Source organism: Polypterus senegalus, chromosome 2 (genome assembly GCF_016835505.1).
Source record: "Polypterus senegalus isolate Bchr_013 chromosome 2, ASM1683550v1, whole genome shotgun sequence".
NCBI classification, from domain to species: Eukaryota; Metazoa; Chordata; class Cladistia; order Polypteriformes; family Polypteridae; genus Polypterus; species Polypterus senegalus.
The window spans coordinates 146,730,966-146,749,738 of record NC_053155.1 but is presented as its reverse complement, the minus strand read 5'-3'; the positions used below and the strand labels follow the sequence as shown (position 1 = coordinate 146,749,738).

At 37.6% G+C, this 18,773-nt stretch overlaps 1 protein-coding gene across 4 annotated transcripts in view; it reads right to left on the bottom strand.

Annotated features, from left to right (window-relative positions):
• fgf14 (fibroblast growth factor 14) overlaps positions 1–18,773 on the bottom strand; it is an 813,860-nt gene that overhangs the window by 232,258 nt on the left and 562,829 nt on the right. For all 4 annotated transcript variants that reach the window (XM_039744787.1, XM_039744789.1, XM_039744790.1 and 1 more), the window contains exon 3: positions 2,377–2,480. In XM_039744787.1, coding sequence (XP_039600721.1) covers positions 2,377–2,480 — 104 coding nt within the window. The remainder of the gene's footprint in view (positions 1–2,376; positions 2,481–18,773) is intronic.

The following is an 18,773-nucleotide window of genomic DNA, read 5'->3' as shown; positions in this document are numbered from 1 at the left end:
ATAAATGCAAGTACCATTATGCACTTTACATGTTTTCCCTGACTGTAATAAACAGTAATGTGTTTCTGCTTCTTTGGAGGATTGTATCTTTCAGAATTTGGACAATAACTATGGGTCCAGCAGCTCTAAGGCTGCCTATCTTACTATGCCTATGTATCAATACAATCATATGTGTATACATTTGTAATATGCTTTCAGTATATACATATACTTCACATACTACATACTGCATATACTGTACATATATAAATATATTTATATATATACTCTACATATTGTGACCACCGTGATGTGTGCAGCCACCCTAACCCAACAGAGACAGACAGACACAAATTCCAGTCCAGCACACAAAGTTTATTTACGACTATGGAGTGCTTTTCTCTTCTCCCCACAGCACAGTACATAAAGCACCACAACACAGTCCTAACGCCTCCACTCTTCCCTCACAAGCTTCGTCCATCTTCCTCCCGACTCTGGCTCTCTGAATGGAGTGAGACGGCTCCTTTTATGATGGCCCTGGGAGTGTTCCAGGTGGCTCATTAATCAAACCTGGAATCACTCCCAGGTGTGGTGAAAGCCCAATGAAGAGCACTGCGGCTCCTCCTGGTGGCCCCCATTGAACCCGACAGGGCTTTGCCAAACTCCCAGCATATCCTGTGGGAATTCATAATGCCACAGCCACCCTGGAGAGCTGCTCTCTTACATCCGGGAAGGTATTGCCCTGCCGATGCTCTCTCCCCTGGTTCCTCCATACAGTTAGTGCCCCAGCCAGGTAATGGCTGTGGCTGCCCTTCACAATATATATATTGTGTAAAATACAATGCTACTGTGTATGTGTGTGTATGTGAGCATGTGTCTGGTTCCACTAAGCAATCTGATTGGCCAGTTTCACTTTGGTAAAAGCCATCATCACCTCCAAAGACAGGAAGAATTCGTAAGAATACAAATTATGTTTTCACATCTGTCTACAACTGACGATAGTCAAAAAGCAAAGAAGATGTGAGCAAGGCACCTTAAAATAACAGACTCTGAGAAGCAGGCGTTACGGGAACATGATCATGATAGAAAGTGTCAGGCAAGAAAGGTTGAGACATATGAGGATACTGAGGAGGAATGCTGAGGGAATATGTAAGGCAAGAAATATGAAATATTTTTAAATATATTCTATTGTCTGTCTTGATATATACATTTACAAACAGAACAAAAGGGTAATTACAGGCCAGAGTACAAAGTATCAAAGAAAAGCTGGCTGTCATACAGTTTGTTATGTGGAATGCCGTCATTTTTCCATCACAGTCATCTGCTTCTCTGTTTTCTTTTCTATCCGACCATTAGGTATTCACTCAAACTCTCCACTCCCTTCAGACTTATTGGTGTTGTGACAGGGAGGTACCATAAAACCCTACACTAGTGACATGTACCACAAGATCAGGGCGTGAAATTCTTGGGAAAGCCAGACTTCCTTTGGTGTTTCCCACAAGTATTAAACTCTTGAGCTCTGACCAATAATTAAATATCTGGACTTTTAATTAAACTTCTTGATGCTCTGAGTTGGGAATTCAGGTTTCTACATGTTTACCAATGAAATAGACACCTGACTACATTGCTGTCCTTGATGGCTTTTCTTGGTATGGCCTTTGGAGAATTCACTTCTGGTCTGGTATGGTTGTTTTCCTCTTTAAGTGGCCCTTGAGCCATTCTTATCCTGGGTTATTCTGGTTGCATCATCGCCACTGGCAATCCTTTGCCAGCTGGGTAAAAGCATCCAACCATTTTGTTTGACTTTGACAAGTTACAATATATATTAATATAAAAAAATGGTAAAATGATATTGAGTATATATTAAAAAAGATGAACTCCATCTGTATGTCATCCATAATGACTTACTGTATATAATAATACTTAATGTATATAATACATACTTAATGTATTTTCTGCCCATTGATCTCCAGTGGCTTATGTAACCAGGTAACAAACAGCAGCTGCCAACCTATTCAAAGATTTTTAAATCCTAACCTACAGATACAAAACTGAAATGAAAGACAACTGACCTTAAATCACAAATATTAGTAAATAGCTGACTTTCGCACCTCTAATGCATTTTTAACCCTTTTTATAAACAAATATTCTGGCCCAGAAATTAGTTTTAATTTCCATTGTGATGACTCATTCATAAATATGTTTTTGCCTTTCCTGCAGTTTCATTCACAGAATTGCTAGCAAAATGTTAAAACCTCCTTTGAGATTTGAATGAGCAAAGCACCCTTGGTATACAAACGGAGCTGTACTAAAACATTAGACAAAAATTAAGACCAGCTTCTATTTGACCCATTACTTTTTCCTTTCCCTTTTTTCTGTCAATAGCACAGTACTTACTGATGTGTACAGGTATCCTTCTCCATTCATGGCTATGTATAATCCTGTCTTCACAGCCTGAATTGCAACAACTCTGAGTCCCACTGGTATAAGGTTGAACAAAGCTGAAAACAAAAACACGTCATAACATTAAAAGAGGTAAATCTGCAAATTCCCCAGAGGACAGTTCTTTAAGCAAACAAATAAATATTCCAATAACCATGAGCAACTGGTTATATAACAGGTTTCAATATATTTTCAGCTGCTAATTAATAATTTGCACTTTAAGAAGGTGTAGGAATGATAAACATTGAAAAATGATTTACATAGAATAAACTCTCACTCAACAAAATATATAAATTTTTTTCATGCTTTATTTAAATTAAAGCTTAAAATTAAAATTAATACATTAAAATTATGATTCTTTGCTTAGAATGCAAAAGAAGTGCTTATAATATACAAGAAACAGCTAACAGTAATCCTCCTGGGCTACAGTATGAACTAGTATCTGTGCAGCATTACCAATCAAAGGCTTCTAACTGTTTCAGTTTTAGATGTTTCTTCTTCAAAAACAAGGTTAAAGGGAGGCACAACCTGCCCTGACAGCATCTGCTCAAAGCATGGGGAGCGCTGAATGGGATGGCAAAGGCATTGCATACACACTGGAACAATTCAGACTTACTGATTTACCTATCATTCACATTTTAGGTGCGCAGAAGGAAACTGTAGAAATTTAACATGACTATGGACAGACAAACGTTGAGCAAGTAAGGAAGCAACACCAAAAATTTTTTTTAAAAGAATAAGTTGGTACATCTTAAATGGAGTTGATATATAAGACAAAGAGGGAGAATCTGGGATGCCTGATGAATATATGTCAAAAGAACCTTATGTTTATGCAAAATAAAATATACTCTTTGGGTAACTGTAGACAAATTGCATAAATAACAAGAAAATACATTTTTCGACATGTAAAGGCAAGGTAAAGAAGTCTTGAAACTCTCACCTCTACAGTATTCATTTGTGTCACGGATAGCAATGTTAGAAATATGCTGCACAGCAAATTACCATTTTCAGTACATGTTAACATTATCAAATTAACAAGCCTGCCTGGAGCTTTTTAACAGTATTACCCGCACAGATAACAATATGACATCTCCACTCAGTGCACTGAAATCCCATTTTCATTACATACTGTATTTCTCCAAGGAATATTTTATTTAGCTTCCAGTGATCTCATTCAAATAAATTCACAGAACAATTTATAACCAACTGCTTAAAAACATCTGTGAAAATTTTCTTTTTCATAGGACACCACCTGCTATTTCAGGTTTGACCGGATTTAAAAAAAAAGTCAGCTGACAATTAATTTTAAATAAAACTGCTTAAAAATATTATGAGCAGCATAGGGGCACAGTGGTTAGCACAACTGCATCACAGCTCCAGAATCTTAGGACTGAATCCTGGCCAGGTCACTGTCTTTGTGGTGTTTGCACATTCTCCCTGTGTTTCTTTGTGTTTCCCTCCCATGTTCCAAAAATGTATGCATTAGGCAATTTAACCAGTCTAAATTGTCTCTGTAGGAATGAGCACACACTGCAAATGAATAGCTACTTCTTGCACCTTCTGCCTCCATGACCCTGAACAGGACAAAGTAAGTTTGATGATATTTTTAGATGAAAGGATTCAAAAATGCCAATGAACATTGCCTTAGTTGCTGGTGTAAATGTATTATTTTGAAATTAGGGTATAATTATAAGAAAACTGGAAACTGGGAAGTACAAGCAGGTTTGGTCAACAAAGTATGGTGTAATTAACATAAAATAATGCAATTTAGCTTGGGATTCCTAGGAATAAGGTCATAAAGTCAGCCATGATTAAATGTTTCAGCAGAAGAGATAACATGGACCCTAAATAACCTACATTATAGACCAATCTGCATTACATCTGTTCTATGTAACATAATCAATATTATATTCAGAAACTCCTTTGAAGCTGGGGTGGAAAGTTAGTGTTGGTAGACCAGGTTCACGGAAGTGAATATTAGCATGTAAGGTTAAGGAGCAGATACTTCCTGCACCCAATCTATCTGTCTAAGGCAGGGGTTGGCAAACTCAGTCCTGAAGTCCGCAGTGGCTGCAGGTTTTTGCTCCAACCCTGTTGCCTGAAGAAGGGGCCTGAGTTGCCTTGAAAGATTGCATATTGTAATCTTTTTAGTTAGCCAATAAAAGGTGTAATTTTGCTTTGTCTTTTCTTTAAAAAGGTAAAAATGCTGAAAAAAATTAAAAACCAAACTCAATGCACATAAAAGACTGATCCAGTAGAGGAAAATTATTGAAATGGTCCAGCAGTTGATTTTTATACCCCAGATGGCATGGTGGTGCAGTGGCATTGCCTGTCAGTTCCTAGGACCTGTGTTTCCTCGTTTTGTGGTGTCAATCTCTGAACAATCTGCACACTCTCCCATGCTAATGTGTGCATTGTTGGATGCACTTTCTTCCCACCCTTAAAAAATTTTGGCAAGTTATGTTAATTTATTAGTCTGAGCATTGGTTTGATATGATTGAGTGTGGGCCATGGTTATATGGTTATAGTCATGATTAGCTCTTGAGGCCCATCAATGACGGGTTTTCTGCCCATTGCCTGATAAAACTGGAATGATCTCCAACATTGTGAAGTAATCTGTAAAGGAAGAATCACGCTTAGAAAATGAACAGATGTTAACACCAAATTGTCATTATAGCAGGCAGTGTGGTGTAATGGCCAAAGACTGTTACAGTTTTATATAGGTTTTATAGTTCTTTCCTGGATGTATGTCCTTTGTTCATCATATGAAATGTTTGTTTGAAGTAGTTGTCTTCACAAGGTGTGGGCTTCTTTCATCAAATCATAACCAGTCATTCAACAATATGGTAGGGCAAAAATAACATTTTTCCAAGGGGCTGTTCACTTGGGTATTTTTCCATAACTAATGATTAATTTCATCTGGTAGTCTGGACTATATTTTTGGATTGTGTTGGTATTTGTTGAGAACCATAAAAAATATGACAATAATGGAAGAATAACATGCAAAAAACACATAAGCGGTGCCCAAGCTGAGATTTAAATGTGGTCTCCTAGAGCTATAAAGTGCTACAGTAACCACTGTGCCAACACCTTACTGTGAATGCTTCTGTTGTCAGCTTATAATTGTCAGACATAATGTATATTTTATAATAACCATTAAAGCCATCCCTTTAAAACATGATGATGAGGTATTAACGATAATTAGCATCTCTTCATGCTTGACTACACTAAGCTTTTGTCATCAAAGCTTTCCAATCTTTACCAATAAAAAGGGTGTGCCTGGAACAAGCAGAAATAATGTGGTTCTGTGTGGTTGAATCCCATCCACACATTTTCTAGTCCCCTTATTCATCTGAAGTCATGGAGATGCAATGCCTATTCTGGAAGATTCAAATGCAAAGTGTGAAACAATGCTGGATGGAGTGCCAGTAATGGAAGTCATGAACTGCAATTATATGGACAAGCATTTTTTTAGAAAACAAGGCATATACTAAAAATGAACTCTTAGTTTAAATAAAATACATAATCAGGCCGATAAGAAACACAATTAGATAACTAATACTCAAAATTTACCTCAGATTAATAAAAAAAGGTTTCGGTGAAAATCAGTTGGTCTTAGTTAGCCTCTACGAAAATAATCTTACAATTAATTTCTCTGCCATTCATATTGGGAGAACATAGTGAAGTTAAAGTCTCATGGCTTTTGGATTTCCTGACTAACAGGAAAAAGAACCAACTGATGGACAGTCAGATGCCTCATGATAAACCTGTGCCTTCATAAAGATGTACAGTAATATGTATCCTCCATATGCAAGGATAACCTTGCAGATGGAGGAGCACAAGAGCAGGAGTTTTTAGAAGCAATCAGCGACTGCTTTTTAACACAACATGTTAAAGCACCAACACGGGTTGAAGCCTGTCTGGATTTAGTATTCTGTAATAATCAGGATAGAATTGAGGGTGTAGAGGTGATTGAACCACTAGGGTCAAGTGACCATAATATAATACAATTCTCAGTATTTTGTAAGAGTTACAGATGCAAAGACTAAAATTATTAAGTTGAACTTTGGTAGGGCAAATTTTGAGCAGATGTGACAAAGTCTAAGTAGGATGGACTGGGATAAGCTTTTAAATGTGGAGACAGTCGAGGAGCAGTGGAACAGGTTTAAAAATGTTTTACATGTAATGCAGGACAGATACACACCTAAATTTGGAATTAATAGGAAACTAAAAAAACTCCACGATGGATTAATAAAGATTTAAAAAAGAAATTGCAAAGGAAAAAACTACTGTATAAGGCATATAAGACTAATGACTGCAAAGTGAATCGTGGTGCGTATGAGAACATGAGGGCAGCCATTAAGAAGGATATCAGAGAGGCTAAAAGACAGTTGGGGAGAAATATAGCAGATAAGGTGAAAGAAGACCCCAAGAGATTCTTTCAGTATTTTAGAAGTAAAAGAACAGTTAAGGAGGAGGTGAAGTTCATCAGGAATAGTAAAGTGGAATTAAAAGATACAGACAATGAAATAGCAGATGCCCTAAACTTACATTTTTCTGAGGTGTTTACAAGTGAGCAAGTGGATAACCTCCCAGAGGTAAACGTAACTACTAAGGAGGTACTGAGGGATTTGGAAATTGTAGAGGGAGAAGTGCTGCTCAGATTAAATAAGATGAAATCAAACAAATCACCAGGCCCAGATAATATTTATCCTCGTGTTCTTAAGGAGGCTAGTGAGTACATATATAAAGCCTTGACACATATTTTTAAGAAGTCACTGAGCACTGGAAGGACTGGAAAATGGCAAATATCATCCCATTATATAAAAAGGGTGACAGGGCAGATCCAAGCAACTATAGGCCAGTAAGCTTAACATGCATCACAGGAAAATTAATGGAAGGAATTATTAAGGATAAGATTGAGAAACACATGGCAAGGACAGGAGTTATTCTGAACAGTCAGCATGGGTTCAGAAGAGGGAGGTCGTGTTTTACTAACATGTTGGAATTCTATGAGGTTGCAACAAAAGCATACGATCAAAGTGGAACTTATGATATTATTTATCTGGACTTTCAGAGAGCATTTGATAAGGTGCCACATGAGAGGTTGGGCATCAAGTTAAAAGGAGTGGGAGTTCAGGGTGATGTTTTTAGATGGGTGCAGAATTGGCTCAAACACAGGAAGCAGAGGGTGATGGTGCGAGGAACCTCATCAGAACTGGCCGATGTTAAGAGTGGTGTTCCACAGGGGTCAGTGCTAGGGCTACTGCTATTTTTAATATATATAAATGATTTAGATAGGAATATAAGTAACAAGCTGGTTAAGTTTGCAGATGATACCAAGAGAGGTGGATTAGCAGATAATTTGGAATACGTTATATCATTACAGAAGGACTTGAATAGCATACAGGCTTGGCCAGATTTGTGGCTGATGAAATTTAATGTCAGTAAATGTAAAGTATTACACATAGGAAGTAAAAATATTAGGTTTGAATACACAATGGCCGGTTGGAAAATCGAGAGTACACCTTATGAGAAGGATTTAGGAGTCATAGTGGACTCTAAGCTATCAACTTCCCAACAGTGTTCAGAAGCCATTAAGAAGGCTAACAGAATGTTAGGTTATATAGCACGATCTGTGGAGTACAAGTCCAAGGAGGTTATGCTCAACCTTTATAATGCACTGGTGAGGCCTCATCTTGAGTACTGTGTGCAGTTTTGGTCTCCAGGCTACAAAAAGGACATAGCAGCGCTAGAAAAGATCCAGAGAAGAGCGACTAGGCTGATTCCAGGGCTACAGGGGTTGAATTATGAGGAAAGATTAAAAGAGCTGAGCCTTTACAGTTTAAGCAAAAGAAGATTAAGAGGTGACATGATTGAAGTGTTTAAAATTATGAAGGGAATTAGTACAGTGGATCGAGACTTGTATTTTAAAATGAGTTCATCAAGAACATGGGGACACAGTTGGAAACTTGTTAAGGGTAAATTTCGCAGAAACATTAGGAAGTTTTTCTTCACACAAAGAACAATAGACACTTGGAATAAGCTACCAAGTAGTGTGATAGACGGTAAGACATTAGGGACTTTCAAAACTCGACTTGATGTTTTCTTGGAGGAAACAAGTGGATAGGACTGGCGAACTTTGTTGGGCTGAATGGCCTGTTCTAATCTAGAGTGTTCTAATGTTCTAATGTGTCATAATGGTTAAGAGTGTAAACCTCCAACCCTGAAATTGAAGGCTCAAATCCTGCTACTAACCATGAACATTTCACTTCACCTGCCGGTAATCCAATTGGTGAAAACAAAAGAAATGTAACCAACTGTATCTCACATGTTGTATGTTGCCTTGGATAAAAAACATTAGCCAAGTAATAACAACAGCTAGGAAATGAACTCTCTAAAACACATTGTAGCAGATAACAAAAGTACTCACACTTTTCATGTTTAGAAAAAAAAAATACTATTTTATAGTTTTATAAATTATTAATGAACTTTTTGTGTATTTTGTATAATCTTCTCTCATTTGATTATCGAGGTCATGTTTTTATCAGCATCTAGGATAATCACAAAAAAAATGAAGGTGAACCTGCAATGCTTACTGTCTAAGTCAGGTTCAGTGCTCACAGTGCTTCTCATAATTTAAATCAGACAAAAAGTAAAGTAGTGATAATGAATTATTGGGAAAAGTAGCCTACACACGATCTAGCTGGCTGTCTGCCTATGTTCTTTGTTTTGTGTTATTTTACTACAGATTTCTTTTGGTATCTTTTATCTAACTTTTAACTTCTGTTATTTTTCTTGTACCTCATTTAGGAGCCAAACATATACATGAAATACAGTTATCTAAGGGCTCCTTTACATTAAAGAAGGTAAGTTGTGATATAGTAGACTCAATATTTTTCAAGGATGAGAAGAAAAGAAGTAAATGAAAAGCTACCTAAGATTCTGTAACAGGTATCCAAGTTTGATTTTTGTTTATTTTGTTCATGAATGCTTGCTATTTGTATTGACTGTTGCCTGATGAGTATTTCTAATTTCTGACTATCAATTCCAACTTGCCACTACTTGCCTTAAAATCAGGGAATACTGTTTTTTATTGTTAACTAGCCATCCCCCGTGGCTCCGCCCATGTAGTAGTGAAACAGGACAGTGAGGAGGCCCCTGCCCAGCTCCCCACTCCTGATGTCACGCTTCCTCCTCCCCTCAGCCCGCAGCCTTTGTCTCAGATTAGTGTGAATATATCGCTCCTGCATGTGAACTATGATTCTTAGCGTGATGAAAGAAGTCGCAAAATCAACCAGAATGTTCAAGCAAATTATAGAAAAAACCCAATCTACTGTAAATCCGTTAAGTAGTTCTCTCACTTGCTACCTAAGCAGAGGCTGGGGAGTGAGTGAGGAGGTCCCCACCCCCCCTCCCCTCGGCCTGCAGCATGTCTCTCAGATTTGTGCAAATAAATTGGTATTGCAAGCGAACTATGATACATAGCGCAATGAGAGAAGTCGCAAAATCAACCAGAATGTTCAAGGAAATTATAGAAAAAAACCCCAATCTAAATCCATTAAGTAGTTCTCTCGAGAAAAGCGGACAGAGAGACAGACAGACAGATGTTGGATTTTATATATACAGAGAGACATATGTTGGTCATGAATAGGCGGTATCTTTATCTTTATGGAATAAAAAACAAAACTGCTATTTGGCAATAGTAAAGAATTTATCATAATTATTCAACAACGTACCATTAGGCTTGAAAACAAGTAAATGAGTGTGCAGTCCAATGCTTGGAATAAAAAGAATTTTCAAGGCATTCTTATTTCAGAAATAGCAGTACTTTCATTGTTACATGAGGAAGACTGGAAAAAAGTTGGAACTGTTTCTTAAGAGACAAAGTTGAATTAGCCTAGCATTAGTGAATTCAAAATATATAAGATTTATTTGCTAATTACAACTTGCAACAACTGAAGGAATAAAATATATGCTTCCAGATTAGAAAATCTGATGTTGGTGTTACACATCCCAAACGTGCCAAGAGATTTAATGTAGTTCGGTGGAGTTCATATGCATCTTGTGCTAGTGTAAGATTCCTGTTTATGTTGATCAGTTTTTAACTTCACAAGGCTCTTAGGTGTCAACTGATTCAAATAAGGATGACAGTGCCCTTGATGATGTTGTTCCTACTTTTGTTGAGCCTCCAGTGGCTGACTCCAATCCAGGTGTTCCTAAGAAAGCAACACCAGGAGAATCTCCAGCTTGGAGATCCATATACGTCATAGGAATAATCCCTGGAGACGTGACCTTTAGTGTAAATTTTCTTGTACTATAGAAACCAGTTAAAAATGTATTAGTTAAAATAGTGTCTTTGACTGGTTGAGTTTGAAAAATATTCTCCATTGGATTGAGTTTGTTTTAATAGTTTAGAATTTAAGGGAAAGAAGTGCATTAAGATCAGAACTGTCAGACACAAGATAAGCGGTAATGCATAAATCAAAATAATATGTTGTCTTTTCCCTTGCATTTATACAAATAAGCAATGTGATCATATCACATATGCAATAGATTATAAAATATATACATTGACCTTGAAGAAATAAATCAGATTTCCACCAAAGTGTCTTGAATATGTGCTTGTCAGCTTGTGGTCAATAAACTGAGAAATCTTAAAAAATTCCAAAAATCTTTAGGTGGACATTTGGAGGTATATTTCTTGTCGGTTTTAATTCTTGTCCTGTACAATGGTTTGCCCTCCACTGTCAAGAGCTCAGATTTTTTATTGTCCTTTAGATTAAAGACAGACCTTTTTCAACAGTCACAGTGATAATTGGTTCTCTTGTGCTAATGGTCTTTGAGGTCCTTTGGGAAAATCCAATGCACAATATAATTCAGTATAACTTTGCTGTTGATTTCATTGTGGTTGCTGTAACAAACTGAGAATTTTTACAAATAATTATATAGAAAAATACCTTAATAGACTGTTATTTTTCTATCAGTTGTACCCACCCTTAACATATCCACCTTAATAAAAGGACAAGTATGTTTGTTTCTGTATATCCAGAGGTTGGTAGGATTAGGAAGAAAAATTAAAAATAGGAAAACATGTAGAAGAAGGATCAAAGAAATCAAAATTGATCATAAAAATACTAAATAAAACTAAATACTAAATAAAATATGAAAATTGGTTTTATCAGCCTAGTCTGTTGTCCGATGTTCTACACAAGCAACAGCACTGTGATAGCGACTTTATGCGCCCACCCGGACCATGTGAAAAAGGTTTATAACTGTAATGCTATTGACTGATTACTTTGTGTGTTTGGCAGCTGATGAGTAAAAATAATCATAAATGAATGTGCACTTTGCTAAACCAAATTCTTAAAACAAATAGGCTGCTGTTACTAAACCAGATCAATACGATAGCGACCACCACCACATTTTCCTAGCACAACACTTCAGCTATAAGAGTGGTCAATTCAATGAGTGACGTTGAGAGGAAGTGGCAAAAATGGGTGACTCTATCCAAAGAGTAAAAAGCTGCTGCAAGGGAAAGAGATCAGGAGTTTATTATTATATCAGACCAAATGGAAGACCAATGTATCTTGTGACTTCAAGTTATATAGTCTGACATACCCAGAGACTCATTCCAAATAACCGTGAATCGCCCTGACAAAATCAAACAAGTTTTTTTGACTTAATTCGTAGGAGCAGGAGGGGACCAAAGAGGTCTTAGCCAGACATTAAATGCATATAATGTAGCAACAAGGAATAAGGATGCAGATGTTTTGCATGTTGCAAACAGAAGAGGGGCTCATCTGTCTGATGTCTTATGTTTTATCTACCACGACAGAATGGAGACAAAAAAAGAACCTGAGGTTGCACCTGAACTCATTGTACCTGTAAACCATTTACACAGCTAGGTGTTCTGAAGGAAACACGGAAAAAGTACTGTACAAAGTCAAAGGTTAGGAATCGCCTAAACCAAATACTTTGCCACACAAGAGCAGCAAGTTATGTCAGAGTATGCAATAGATGTATGGTGTCACACACGTGTGCATGGGAGGCAGCTGAAGGGCTTAGAAAATACTGCTTATACATCTGCCCCGTTGTGGTACGCTGATGCTCTTTCTGAGTTCTCTGCAGGTCTTACCCGGGAAATCCCACCAGGAGCCGCCATTTCCAGGAAGGACACATCATTTCCGGTTCCGGCCCCAAGGATGAGGTCACTTCCGGTTCCGGCCCCAAGGATAATGTCACTTCCAGTTCCGGCCCAGAGGACGACATCACTTCCACCCTCTGTGCTATAAAGCACACTACCTTTGCTCTGGCAGGCAGTTCTGTTTTGGACTCTGTTGTATAAACTGTTTACAATGCCTCAAAGACTTTTGCAGCCAGGAAACCGAATTAAACGGGTGGCTGCCCCAAACCTTTCCACGCCTCTGGTCTCCACTTATTACAATGGATAGCAGCAAAAACCATAGAAACAGCCTCTGAGATGACAAATGATATATACAGAGTGGCTCAGGGAGACAGACAATTTTCAAATGACGTTCAATACACGAATAAACACATTACAAAATACATTTAATGATGAAATGTATTGTACAGGATATGCAATTAATGATGGTAATCAATATTCATTCAATATTCATTTTATGTTTTGAAGAAAACATCATGAAAGTCTTGTTTATTTCTCTGTACACATGCCGACAGCCTGTTGTGGAAATTCTGCATTGCTTGACGTAACATTTCAGGAGGAATGCCAGCAATTTCCTCTTCAATGCTCCCCTTTAGTTCAGCAATGGTTGCAGGATGTATGTGGTACTCTCGGATTTTAAGATGCCCCCAAAGAAAAAAATCATAAACAGTGAGATCTGGGGATCTCGGAGGCCATGGAATGTCACCATTGCGTGAAATGACGCGCCTTCCAAACAATCACTGCATAGCTGCCATCGATTGTTAGGCAGTATGCAAAGTGGCACCACCTGGGGACTTCTTTTTAAAGGCTGAATTAGTTTCTTCAAAATTATGCACGCATGTTGTAATCACATGAACAGACTGGACACAATCACGACGTCCTAACTGTTAATGATGCCGAAATTCCCTTTGTGCAGCAATCACACTAGCACCATTTTTATACTGTAAAAGGCTTTCACAGCGAACGCTCATTGCACACCACTCCACGGCTCCATTATAACTATTTGCAGGGGGTTCTGAACCAGGTTGCATTGGTCCCAAACAACTGCCAGGGCCCCAAGTCCGCCAACACCTAGTTCCAAAATTTCCTGTTTCCCTGTGCCACCCTGTAGAAAGAGTTTAACAGAGTAGGCAATGCCAAACCATACAGTAGAAGTATACTTGATAGATATCAGAGCACAGTATATCAAGTCTAATATCAAAAAACACAGAGAGTCTGATCTTTCAACTATTTGAGAAAAAGAAAGAGTGGAAGGAAAAAATATTAAAGACATTACTCTTACACCTATTGTTAATTTCACCATATCAGATATTTTCAGCTATTACTGTAAAAGTAAAAAAATGAAACCAAAAATTAAAATTTAAATAAAATAAAAATAGAAACACATTAGCAAGTTTAATTTTTCAACAATTTGTACACTCTGAACACTTTTGTCAAGTTTCCAATAAACTACCTGTTGTAGTAATTGTAGGAGGCTTCATTGTCAAAGTATGTGATTTCTCAACAACACTCTGCTTATGTATGTAAAGTGTAGACATTGGTTTTATTTTCATAAAGGATTTATCACTACTGCTCAAAGTGACAGGTAATTACTGTCAACTGAGAAGCTGAAACATTTTCCAACTGTAATCCCTATCCAGAATGACCCATAAACCATTTCAAATAAAAGCTTTGTAGACTGGTACATTTTCACGTACGATTTTTCAATTATTGTAAACAGAAGTGCAAAGAAAGTCAGCAGTTAACTGACATCAGACCACATGAGCACCTGTAGTTTGGTTTCATTGTCCAGTGCTGGATGAATTGCTTTGCATGTCCCAGATACAATTGCAATTAATATGCAGCACTTATTAACACTTATAAACAAACTCAAATTCTATACGGGATCATCTGTATCCTGTGCCTGAACATAATATACAGAAAATATGGTATTTTATGTTTAAGGCTGATTTATTCAATTGAAAAGAGGAAGCAGGAGTTTCAAATGCCATGATACATTTACATTCCAGCCACAGAGTTTGAAAACACTTCTGGTATGCTCCAAACACTTTCAGTATGCAACAGTTAAAAATTGTCTATACGCGATACGTCTGTGGAGATGAATGAACTACAATTTTAAAAGTTGCTCCAAGCTCTTTTTACAATTCAGAAGTGGCTTCAGAGTTTACAGCTTATGCAAAATCATCTTCATGTACTTCACTATCACTTGAAGTAGAATTTACATTGCTCAGCCACTACATTAAAAGCACCTGCCTAATATTGTGTAGATCCTTCTTGTACCACTAAAACAGCTCTGATCTGTCGAAGCATAGACTCCACAAGACTCTGATGGTGTCCTGTAATATCTGGCACTGAGACGTTAGCAGAAGATCCTTCAAGTCCTGTAAGTTGCAAGGTGGGGCCTACATGGATGAGACATTTTTCCAGCACATACAAGAGATGCTCAATCAGGCTGAGACCTGTGGAATTTGTAGACCATGTCAACACCTTGAACTCTTTGTCATATTTATCAAAACATTCCTGAACACTTTTTGCAGTACAGCAAAACGCATTATCCTGCTAAAAGAGGCCACTGCCAACCAGGAATATTGTTGCCATAAAGGGGTGTATGTGGTCAGCAAATAAATTTAGGTAGGTTGTACATGTCAAAGTACTATCCACATGAATGCCAGGACTCAAGGTTTCCCTGAACATTGCCAAGAGCGTCAAACAGCATCCCATTCTTCCCAAGGTATATCCTGCGTCCATCTCATCCCCAGGTAAATGATGCACACGCACCCAGATCTAAAAGAAAGCATGATTCAAAGGACCAGCTCATCTTCTTCCATCACTCTACAAGCCAGTTCTGATGCTAATATGCCCATGCTTTGGTGGTAGACACGGGTCAGCATGGTACTCTGCAAGCTGAAATGTACTGTGTGCTGTAAAACCCTTCTGTCATGCCTAACATTAAGCTTTTCACCAATTTATGCTACAGTAGTTCCTCTGTGGGATCGGACCAGACTGGCTAACCTTCGCTCCCCATCAATGAAACTTGGACGCCCATGACCCTGTTGTCACTTCAGTGGTTGTCCATCCTTGGACCAATTATGGTGCTACTAACCACTACATACCAGGAACACCCCACAAGACTTCTTGTTTCCAAGATGCTTTGACCCAGTCTTCTAGCCATCACAATTTGGTCCTTGTCAAAGTCGCTCAGGTCCTTACATTTAGCTATTTTTCCTGCTTCCAACTCATCACTTTCAAGAACTGACTGTTCGCTTGCTGCCTAATATATCCATCCCCTTGAGAGGTGCCACTGTAATGAGATAAATGTTTATTTTATTCAGCCAGTCCTGCTGCTACAAATCCTGTCTAACAACTGCTCTCTGCCACTATGTGCAGTTCACTGGAGATGTATAAATGACATGATGGTATGTATCCAAGTAGTGGTGGACGAGTGGGGTTGAGGAGGACTGGATATTAATTTTAGGTTTTTTGTCTGAGTCATTATGTAGTGACCATACATCAGATTACGATTACATTTCTATAGGTCATTGCCTTGTTGTGAGATTCCTGAGCTCTGAATTTGGTTTTACAGTTCTTGAATTCTAGAAAACTACTACTACTATAGAATTGTCTTGAATTTAGTTGAATATTCTAAACTAAAAGCAATGCTAACTGAAATTATCCTTAGTGTAAACAACACAGTGCCTGGATAAATGTCAGATTTACTTATGTTTGATAACATTATTTCACTGCAGTTGTCCTTCTAAATAATGTCACTTTTTCATAAATCTGACAATAAAAATGTTTGTTCTGTTCCTCTTCAGGTTTTTAAGCTTTTTATAAGTTATGGCTCTTCATTTGTCTTCAAGACAAGCAATCCCTGCAACTCAATCCTTAGCAACAGACTCCAGTGCCTACTGCAGAATTTCCAGGCTTTCTCAAACTAGCCAAAAGATATTATCCTCATTACAAACTCAAACATGGCTCCTTTAAATTTAGAGAAGCAGTTCTTCCACCGTGGGAACCTGTCATGGTGTCAACTTCTTCACCTTCTCTTAAGACCAAGACCAGACACCCTGTGAAGGAAAGTATTTGCAATCTCATTCTTTCAATTACAATACTGATTTCATGTCTAAAGGTTAGGATGCGGATGCAGACTGACTGGTAAATGAAAAGCTTAACCTAAAATTGATCTTGATTTACTAAAACTATTAAGTGCAATGTTTACAAAACATTGCTGATCCATTAGCTAGTCTTGTCATTACTCTCATTCATAAACAAAAGCTATTACTCAATGTGGTACAGCTGCTTCCATGTAACCCGCTATAAACCATTTTCTGTAGGCAAACCAGATTTAGAGTTTGTGATTTATCATCTCATACTCAATTACAAATCACTCTACTACATGATGAAGGTGACATTCTGATGAGGATAAGAACATCATAATCAATAAGCAGAAGCATTCTCTATAAACATAATAATTTCAAATCTCTGCAGTACCTTGGAATAAGAGATGACAACAGAGTCAATGTAACAGTAAGTATGTGAACATATCTCTATATGAACTTATCTCTCAATCAAAACAAAAACAAATGGCATGCAACAATTCAGGTTATTTTAGGCCCTTTTATAAGGAACTACAACACATGATTTATAGTCTTCTCTAAGCCCACAAAATGTATGTCGATAACAATGGAAAACTCCTGTGGCTCCTCAGATATTAATGCAAGGACATACAGTTGATTCACTTTTCCATGAATAGGGCAAATTCGGCATTGTTCCTCCTAAACCTAAGGTTTCACTGTCAGTGTCTCTATTTAACTACTTCCAAAGAGGTTTTGTCAGTGAGGGAAGGAAATGTAATAAGCACATAGCCTCTCGTTCCCATTCTCGTTATTAACTGAAACATTGCACTATCCAGTAAGTTATTCTAGCCTGTTGATAACCCTCTCTCAAATCTGGATTCTTTCTTTAACTAGATGATTTCTCTCACCAATGGTGAGATTGTGTTTTTGAACAGACTTAATTTCCTTGATATCTTCTGATAGGTAGGGAAATAGCTTTTAAAAGAAAAACAGTCAAAGTCATCCTGATAGTCACTCCAAAATTTATTGCCACCAACCATTTACGTCCTTCCAGCCAATGGTCTATTCATTTCAGCCAATTATCCTTTAAGTGTTGATCAGGCATTGGCCAAACACCTCATATATTGAAAATATGAGCGCTCAGATTACATGGTTAAAAATTTAATGACTTACCTTTAATCAAAAATACCTTGGTATCCTGTAGACATATGAAAGTTTATGAGTTTATCAAAAAAATTCTATAACTCTATGGCTAACAGAGAAATTCTTCTAAACAATATACCACTCAGATTTAGGACACCCTGACTGTTGGTCTCCCTAAGTAAACACTGAGATGTCCAAGTAGGACTACAGTCATAGTTCTTTTGAGAGCAGAATCCACTGTTTTTGAAAGGCTGGTTAACTTAAAGCCTCACTGAAGTGATCCTCTTGTCTCTTGATACAAACATCAACTGTGAGGTACCCTCACCCTCAGTAAATGCAATCCTATCTGAAGTCTCTTACTTGGTGGTTCACAAAATCACCCACAAATAAGAAATGCATTTTTTTGACCAGTAGTTAATGAGGAGTGGACCCCAACTATATAGAGCCACTGGTTTTCAACCACTTGTACATGCTGTAATACATTTCTATATAGTGATAAAACATTCCACATTTTAGAAACCAGTCTTCTTTGCCAGTGAGTAATATGCACAATTCCACACATTCCAGTAAGCTGATGGCATCACACCTGAATCCAACCCTTCATCTTGTGGATGATGAGTTTGTGTGATTTGCTCCACTTTGCTTTCTTTTGAACAGACAACTTGCACTTGTATAGTTGGATCTTAATATCTATATTCTGCTTGATACTTTGTCTTGTCAACTCCTATTTGATCAGTTTGTCAATACCAACAATGTAGTGCTTGACAGCACAGCTTTAAGATGATGACTGGATCAAATTAGTCGCACCTCTACTATGTCAAAGACACAATCCTTGGATGGCTCTAGATATTAATCCCCATTGAAATGAAATTTATAACTAATGCAGACTTTAAGAAGGTAACACTTTTTTCCTTTTAAATCATCTTTTGCATGTCACTAGTTTCTAT